The 9,501-nt window shown below is 41.4% G+C and overlaps 1 protein-coding gene across 1 annotated transcript in view; it reads right to left on the bottom strand.

Moving 5' to 3' along the window:
• The window catches only part of TARBP1 (TAR (HIV-1) RNA binding protein 1), a 117,833-nt gene that overhangs the window by 5,082 nt on the left and 103,250 nt on the right, over positions 1-9,501 (bottom strand). The window contains 2 exon segments of the mRNA XM_011989377.1: positions 2,894-3,065; positions 5,026-5,107. Coding sequence (XP_011844767.1) covers positions 2,894-3,065; positions 5,026-5,107 — 254 coding nt within the window.

Genomic DNA, 9,501 nt, shown 5'->3' with positions numbered 1-9,501 from the left:
ATCACCTGAGCTCAGGAGTTTGAGACCAGCCTGGCCAACATGGCAAAACCCTGTCTCTACTAAAAATACAAAAAAATTAGCCAGGCGTGGGGCTGGCACCTGTAGTCCCAGCTACTCGGGAGGCTGAGGCAGGAGAGTGGCGTGAACCCAGGAGGCGGAGCTTGCGGTGAGCAGGTGTGCCACTGCACTCCAGCCTGGGCAACAGAGTGAGACTCCATCTCAAAAAACAAAACAAAACAAAACAAAAATACAAACAGCCAGGCATGGTGGTGGACGCCTACAATCCCAGCACTTTGGGAGGCCAAGGCGGGAGGATCACCTGAGGTCAGGAGTTTGAGGCCAGCCTGGCCAACATGGCGAAACCCCGTCTCTACTAAAAATACAAACATTAGCTAGGCGTGGTGGTGGACGCTTGTAATCTCAGCTACACGGGAGGCTGAGGCACGAGAATCACTTGAACCCATGACGCAGAGGTTGCTGTGAGCTGAGATCGTGCCACTGCACTCCAGCCTGCAGCCTGAGAGACAGAGCGAGACTCTGTCTCAAAGAAAAAAAAAAAATTATTCCACAGATAAAAACCATTAAAAAATGTTAAGGACAGTAACAGTACTGCTATGTGTTTTACAAAAATCTCTTTTAATAGCTATGTGGAGGCTAGAAAACCAAAGGGGCTTTTGTACTAGTCCAGGTAAAGACAATGCCAGTCTAAATTAAGACAAAGCAAGAGGGGCTAAAGAAGAGGAGGAGGAGGCAGCTTTGGGAAGTGAAATCGCCAAGACTGGGTAACAGATGGATGTGGCAAGAGCAAAAACAGGACAAGAACGACTTCCACGATGACTGAGTGACACCATTAATAGGGCATACAGAGCAGGCAGTTTTGGGCAGAAAGGCAAACTGAAGTTGGATATGGTGATATTTCCAGAGCTTAAGGAATATCCTAGTGCTGAGGTCCAGTCTGTTCAGGACAGAGGCTGGGCAGCAGATAAGGACTTGAAGGTTATAGTTGCACAAGCGGTGGGTTCAAGCTGGGGACATTAATAAATGTGTTCTGGGAGAGCATGAAGAGTGAGAAGACGACTGGGCCAGTGAAAACCTTCAGTGGCAGGAGGAGAGGTTGGTCAGAGGGTACAAAGTTAGTTAGTCAAGAATAAGCTCTTGTGTTCTAGTGTACAGTACAGTAAGATGACTATAGGTGACAACAATGTATTGTATCCTTCCAAATAGCTAGAAGAGGGGATTTTCCATGTTCTCACCACAAACGTGAGAGGTGACGGGTATGCTAATTACCCTGATTTGACCATTACACAATGTATGTATGTATCAAACCATCACTGTACCCCATAGATATGTACAATTATTATTTGTCAATTAAAAATGAAGTAAAACTTTTATAAAAAAGAAAACAAAATTAGGGGGGATGCTAACATTTAAGCCTCGGCATGGAGAGCCTACTACAACATGCCCCTGTTTACCAAAAACAGGCAGAACAGACAGACCTCGTTAGCCATTCTGCCCTTCCAGTAACGCTGTATTTCCCTGCTCCGCTTTACGCGGAACTCGACAGTTGTCTATAATGACACCCCTCTTCCCTCTCCTCCCTGGCTCTACCCAGCCACACTGGGAAGTGCCTCCTGTCACTGTCTTTTGCTCCAGAATCTTCACAGTTGCTCTTCCTTTTCCAGTAAAGCTCTCCCCGGGACGGACCTTGCCTTGCCTTGCCCGTACTTCCTTGGGGTCTCTGCTCAGTGTCAACTCCTTAGAAAGGTCTTTCTCACCCTCTGTCCCTCTCTTTACCCCGCTTTGTTTTTTCACGGTACCTCTACTACCAGACACTATGTTAGGTGCGTGTCCCCTGTTGTCTCCTATGTGAGAATGTGGGCTCTGTGAGGCAGGGACTGGGTCCCACATCTAGCATGTAGGAGACAATCAATCAATCTTTGTTGAATGAATAAATTTAAGACAGTACGTCTTAAAACACATTAGTGAACAATCCAGAGGCCTGAAAAAATATGCATTTTCCCAGAACTCTCCCCCAGATATACTGAATTAATCTAAGGGTGGTTCCAGACCCATAATTGGCCTTTAAAAAAAAAAAAAAGAAAGAAAAAATCTAAGGATGGGACATGGAATCTGAATTTTCAACAAGTCACATGTGAGTCCTGAAGACATGAAAAGTTTGAAGAAGCACCAGTGTCAGCGGAATGTGGGGGACTCAGAGCGAGAAGGGTCAGAGTGAGGAGAAAAGGCAGGATGGCGGGAGACCAGCAAACACGTGGCACAGAAAGGGCAGGTGCGATCCGAGGGCAGCGTCCATCTGTCCACTCAGACTGTGTAAAGGAAACTGAAAGAAAAGGGAGGAGGAGGAGGAGGAGGAGGGGGAGGAGGAGGAGGGTTCCAGAGGAAGCTGATGGAAAGGAGTCAGTGTACAGGGAAGGGTGAGACAGAGGAGAAGGGATAACATGAAGCAGCACCCAACCAACCAAGAGGGAACTAGAATCAAGAGCTTTGCTTTATTCCTAAGAAGGACAAAAAAAGAGATTTCATCATTTGGTCCTTTGGGAAATGTTTATTTTTATAGAAATATACAGTAGAAAAGCAATGAGTGTTAATGAACAATACTACCTAAAAGGGAGGCCACTGGCCATCAGCTTTATATAAAGCAGATCAGGCTTTCTTTGGCTTTTTTTGTTTTTTTTTTTAATAGCAAAGCTAACTTTCACTAAAAGTGTTAGTCAAAGTTATACCACACTTTTACACTGTCTTTTCCCTAAGTGGAAAGGCAGAGTTCACCATGTCAATAAAAGTGATATTATTAACTACCTGTCCTTAGTAACTTAAAAAAATCTAACCAGATCAACAAGGGGAAAAAAATAAAATGAAAAGTATTTTTTACCTATGTCCTGCTGAGACCAGTCACCTGGTTTTAGTTTACTAAGTTGAGTTTGAGAAAGGTACCACTGAAATCCCGCATCTAAAGGAACATCAGTGAATCTGGTAAATTTATCAATGGTGATCCACTCATCTTCAATAAGGCCTGAAAGGCGTGGAAGGATGTAAAATATGGTCTGAAAAGAGAATTATAAAATCTAAATTTCTTCCCTTAAAAATAACAAAGAAATATATAACATATTTAAAATACAACTTAATTATTAATGATATATTCTCCAAACTATTACATCTGATCAAACTATATACTTTCATTTATATCCTATAGCAACTGTCTATATATATTTCTCATCTTCTCTGAGAAATTAGGGGATTAATGTAGCGAATCCCTGAGAGGAGAAAGAACTTGTACTCCGGTACTGCTAACTGTGTGTAATAAAACAGTATGCGCCTAATAAAAACAGTGTTTCAGAAGTAATCAGTTCTAATGATGGACAGTATTTGGATAAGTGCAATTTACTGATAACTAAATACCTCCAAAGGCAATCAAGTTCAAGCTCTTTTCATGACAAGTCTTTTACTCCCGTACCCATTAGATAAATTCACAATCTGAAATCTGGTTTGACTAATATAATTAGTTGTGTGACATTAGGCAAGTGATTCAGCCTTTCTTGGCTTCAACTCCCTCATTTGTAAGATGAGGATAAAATCAGATTACAACAGCATATTAAAGTGTCCGTGAAAATGGCATAGTCTGACAGCACTGTAAACAGTCATTGCATAAGCAATCCTCCTTTGCTTTCCTTACCTACTAAAAGAAATGAACCAGAAAAATAACCAACAGTGAAAAAAGTACACAGGAAGCAGAGGTCCAAGTAACAGGCAACTTAAAAATGAAACAATACTCTTAGCAGTAATGCACAAGTCTTCATGAAAGGCTTTAGAATGAATATGGTTTTCTTCTTGCTAGCCGTATCTGTGCAAACTTAAACTGGCACAATGATCACGACGACATGTTGATTAAGGGGGCACTAAGTACAGCTTCAAATACATGAAGAGATACAGTTCTTGTGAACAATTCAGCCCATTATTTTATTTACACATATGGTTTTAATTCATTTCTTGACTGGAGAATACATCATAAAACATATGAGAGTGAGGTGGTCAAAGGTAAGGATGAGGGAGGGCACGAGGGAGGCAAAGGACTTACTCCTGTTGGAGGACTGAATAGAAAAAGGTTGACTTAACCCTAGAGAGTGACTAGAGGAGTCCTGCAGAAAGATGCGGACAAAGCATTCGGGGTGCTAAAGAACACAGAGCAGAGCATATTAAAATCTTTGAAAAATCCTAAATGATATTTGCAGTGAAGCAGCAGAAAATACACATTAGTGTTCTAGGATGCATATCTCACAATATATAGATCTACACTTTTTTAAAGATCAGTTTATCAATAATCTTAGTAGTCTACCAAAAAAATTGCTTATGCACAGTAGCTTAAGTTACCAATAACTTATACGTTCTTCAGAGGAAAAGCCCTAGGTCAATGATTTAAATTCAAGGGCGGCACATCATAATTACAGATGAAAAAGGGAGAAGGCAATGTCTAATGATTTACATATTGAATTAATTTACATGTTAATCATAATAAGCATGTTTATGGTTCTTACAATTATATAAGCACATTTTGTTACAGTCAATGAGGGGATGTATCATTTGCTATACAATTTTCATTACCCAGAACCTAAAAACTGCCATTAACAAGAGTATATCTTTTTGTTCTTTCATTAACAATGGGCTTCAGTACAATGAAATCTCACCTGCACAAATGTTCTCACTCATTTCCTTTTAATGTCAGAACAGATTTCTGTTTAGTTAAATATTCCCTTCCATGTTTACAAGCCAGACACTGCCTGAGAAATAGAAAGTGAAAATGACTAGCCAATTTTCACTGCTTAAGAGTGAAATGAAAGCAAGTCATCTGCATAAAGTGACAAAGTTAAACTTAGAGCTTTAAAATGTTAAGGTGATGTTTGTAAGCAAGAAAAAAACTTTACCCTAATCATAACCCTTCAACAAAAGCAGAAAGGATTCAGGATTAAATATACAGTAGAGAATTTACAAATGATATTCTCTACTCACCTCTAGACAATAATCCTTGAGTGGGTGAAATGTTGCAAAAAAGAAATGCTCTTGAATGCGCTGCCAATTCTTCTTGGCATTCCTAAGGATTAAAAATATGGTATGAGCCACAGACAAATCAAACAGCTCTGGTGAGGGGAGAATCAATCAGACATCTTAAAAAGGGGCTGCAGAGTTGAGAAGGAACAGAAAATTTTATGAACTTTATCCTAAGATTGATACACACCTCTCCAAGATCAATACATACTTTAAAAACTGACACTTACTACATTTCACATTTTGAAGTGGAACCTTAAACCTGTGTCTGGCAGAAAACTCTTTTTCCAGGAGAGAAAACCATTACATAAAAGTCACTTTTTCTACTCCAAAGACTCATATCACACAGCCACGCTGTACCCACTTTCACAAACCAAACAAACGTACTATGAGCAGGGTTTAAATTTTTAAAACATCTGTTGTCAAGTTTATGTTTTAAAAGGCAAAAAAGGTAGGGATAAAAGTTATACATATGACAGGCAGGTTTCAGATGAAATTCATGATCATCAACCCATAAACTAAGCAGCAATTTCAAGACAGTTTTCTCGCAAGATCACGCTCCTGCTCTGGCCAATGTATCTTCTTCACACCCTGGAGTTCCTATGCCTTCCCCGACCCTCTCACCATCAGCAGACGGCCGTGCCTCACACATCACAGGAGACAGGAGCCAGAGACCCTCTTCCTGCCACCTCCTTACCCACTGTCCTCTCTTCTCCTTCACTTTCAAGAGGCTCTTTTCAAAGGGCAATCCCCTGCCCCACAACAGACCCCATTCCCCTGGGTTCTGCCGTATCTCCCCCAACTTCTGCATCTCCCCTGTTCTCTATTCCAGCCTTTCCTTCAGCCTTTTCAAAAGGGCTTTTATATCTAGTCTTAAAAAACAAAACCAAACCTTATCAAAGTGTCCATCAGTAGTGGACTCAAGCGATAACCTAAGGCACAGCCATACGATGGAATATTAGGTAGCTGTTAAAAGAAAAGCCAGTTTACTGGGGTTTCACCTTTGGTGGGGGAAGGGAGGAAGGAGACTGTCTCGTTTTCATTTCATGGCTTTCTGCAATGTTCAACTTCCTAACTATGAATATCACTTAAAAACAACGAATGTTACCAAAAATGAAACAGAAGCCCTCTTTTGACAGCACCTCCACCACTAGCTGTGGAACTTTCTAATATAAGAATTTTCTAAATAAGTTGACTGTGTCTCACCATCCTCATTACCCATTTTTTGAAAAATTAAAAGACATGAAATATTTTAAATATTCCAAATATTCAGGTCAACAAAATTATAGACACCAATAAACCTACCACTCTGATGTAATGTATGTTAATGTATCATCCTATCCACATTTGGACTGGGTTTTTTTGTACTTGTTTTTGTTTTTTGAGACAGGATCTCACTCGGTTGCCAGGCTAGAGTGCAGTAGTGCAATCTCAGCTCACTGCAGCCTCAACTTCTTGGGCTCAGGTGATTCTCTCAGCTCAGCCTCCCGAGTTGCTGGAACTACAAAAGTACATGCCACCATACCCGGCTTTTTTTTTTTTTTTTTTTTTGTATTTTTATAGAGAACAGAGTTTTCCCATGTTGCCCACACTGATCTTGAACTCCTGGGCTCAAGCAATCCACTCATCTTAGCCTCAAAGTGCTGGGATTACAGGTGAGAGCCACTGCACCTGGCCCCATCTTGGACCTATTTTAATGTGGTTTCAATCCCCTAACTATGCTATCGTATGGCTCTTGATAATCCAGCAAATACTTTAGGCTCTTATTTACCTTACCTCAAAGCCTGTCCATTTCTCTGGCCCTCTACTAATCTCATACTAATCTAAACCACAGTTTTCCTCCCACTTTCTCTTGCTCACCTCTGATCTGCTCTTCACACTTTAAATAATGCAAAAGAAAACCGGATGATGTCATTCTCAAGTTTAACTTTTTGCTGGCTTCCCAATTCACTCAACATCAACCCAAGCCCAGTCCTGGCCCCCTCCATCTTGTGGCTGCTCTGTTCCCTCCCTCAGCCAGACCAGGCTTGCTTTAGTTAAAGCTCTGGGCAAATCAAGTGGGGCTGGGCATTCCCAAACACTGTCTTCTCCACAGAAATCTCTTTCCTTCACTCTTCGTTGACCTAGTTCCTATTCATGCTTTGGATTTTAATGTAAACATCGTGTTACTTAGAAAGGCTTTCCCTAAGCCACCCAGACTGAATAGTCTGTGTTTCCTCATCACCACATATACTTTTCTGTGATTTATTTTAAAACTTTTAAAAATTGCTCTGATTACTTGGTGTCTATTCCCATCTGACTGTAAGCCACACGAAGAAAGGGGCTTCATCTACCTGGCTAACCCCCAGCACACGGTCTTGTGCCTGTCATAAGCCGATCCCAAGGAGGTATGTTATCACAGAACAGAGGTGGCTCAATGCCCAGCGTGCCTTATTTATTTATTTATTTATTTATGAGACGGAGTCTCGCTCTGTTGCCAAGGCTGGCGTGCAGTGGCGCGATCTTGGCTCACTGCAACCTCTACCTCCTGGGTTCAAGAGATTCTCCTGCCTCAGCCTCCCCAGTAGCTGAGATTACAGGTGCCTGCCACCAGGCCCAGCTAATTTTTGTATTTTTAGTAGAGACAGGGTTTCACCATGTTGGCCAGGCTGGTCTCAAACTCCTGACCTCAGGTGATCCACCTGCGTTGGCCTCCCAAAAGTGCTGGGATTACAGGCGTGAGCCGCTGCACCTAGCTGGATGCCTTATTTTGATTGGCTGTATCTCCTACCTGGTACTGAGATTTTTAAAGTTATTTTTTAAAATGGCGTTTTATTGCTTAATAAAAAATATGAGCATAGCCAGTTGCTTTTAGAAATCAAAACACAGCTATCAGGAAGCTTAGAATAGGATCAACAACCAGGATCAAAATGTCTCAATACCAAATAATCAATCACCATCTAAACATAGAGAAAACAAAAGCTGACAAATAGCTACCTGCATGTTAAATTGTGGCAATTCCCTCAAACTCCCTTCCATTAAGGAAGGGCCGAAAGTCTATGGGGTAACTATACCCTCTGTCCCCTGGTTACCTATCTCTAACCATCAAACACTAGTAGCATGTAAGTTCATTAAATTAGGAGCAACTTTGGTAGCTTGAGTTTGGATTACTGCATGATAATGCAAATGCGATCCTGAGAAATATTAATGTTCAAATCTACACATGTAAACTCAGCCATGTATTCACTAAATAATAGGAAATACACCATACACCAAGGAGAAATAAGACATTTAAGGTTCCTTGAAAAGATCCAAGATTTCTAGTTTTCAGATGACAGTTGGGATTTTAGGGGTCTCTGGCAATGCTACAGTGAATGACTAATTTTGATGACCAGCCTTTGCTGGGTCAGGCACGGGGAGGTCCTTCTCCAGTACACAGAACTGTGCACACTGTACCAGGAGTCCATTCCCACCTCTGTCCCTCCTCTGGACCCCATCTCCCCACAGCTAACTCTCTTTTTCTCCTGCTACTCCCTTTCCCCTGTTTTATCTCAAGCTATTCACTTTTCTCTCTTCTCCATTTTAGTATTTATTTATACTTATCAAGTATCTTTCTCCCAAGCCCCTAAAACCTCCCTTACCCACTTAATGCCCAAATGCCTCTTTTCAACAAATGCATCAAAAGTCAAGGAAGGTAGAAAGGTACGTCGTGGCCAGGGAGGTACTCTCGCCCTGCCCCCATATGAAGCTACACAATGACTCAGTCTTATTCGTACCATGTACAAATAACTTGATGGTCACGGCCAAGACCTCTACATGTTACTGCTTTTCCAAATGCTATTTCATTTGCCTATTATGCTGTTTCCAACACTTAACCATTTGTGTATATAAATTAGTGGGTGCTTTTTCAGCTTTTAAGATGAAAAATCTTTTATGTTGGTTGATATTGCCTGTGTCTCTAAAATTAAAAAAAAAAAAATCCAGAATTCTGGATGGCAGTAATCTATGATAATAATAAAAAGGCAAAACAGCGCCACCTCAGAGATGAGGAAACAAGCGCAGAGACCCACAGGTGCTTATGACACTGCAGCCTGCTTCTGCGCCGTGATGGGTGCGGGGAAAGAGAGGCAGATGTGGGAACTACCGTGAGGGCTTCACAGACACTGGGTCCTGCACCGCTCCCTCACCCCATCCACGCCACTTGCTTGATACTGAGCTTCCATGTATGATTTTGTCTGCGGAAAGCAGAGTTCTCTTAGAAAAGAGAAAAGGCTTTAGCTGTAACTAGTATCGCTGAGAGGTGAAGAGCATGTCTTTAAAGTCAGGTCGTGCCACTTCTAAGCAGTTCTCAAACAACAGAGGATGACATTTAGCTATACTGAAGAGAAACATGTAAAAGATTATTTATACAATAAAGGATTGAGGATAAAAGGGCAGTAAGAGGTCAAGGTGGAGCTGACA

The sequence above is a fragment of the Mandrillus leucophaeus genome, unplaced genomic scaffold, assembly GCF_000951045.1.
Source record: "Mandrillus leucophaeus isolate KB7577 unplaced genomic scaffold, Mleu.le_1.0 Scaffold350, whole genome shotgun sequence".
Taxonomy (NCBI): Eukaryota; Metazoa; Chordata; class Mammalia; order Primates; family Cercopithecidae; genus Mandrillus; species Mandrillus leucophaeus.
The sequence above is the reverse complement of the archived record's forward strand: the minus strand, read 5'-3'. Positions and strand labels throughout refer to the sequence as shown.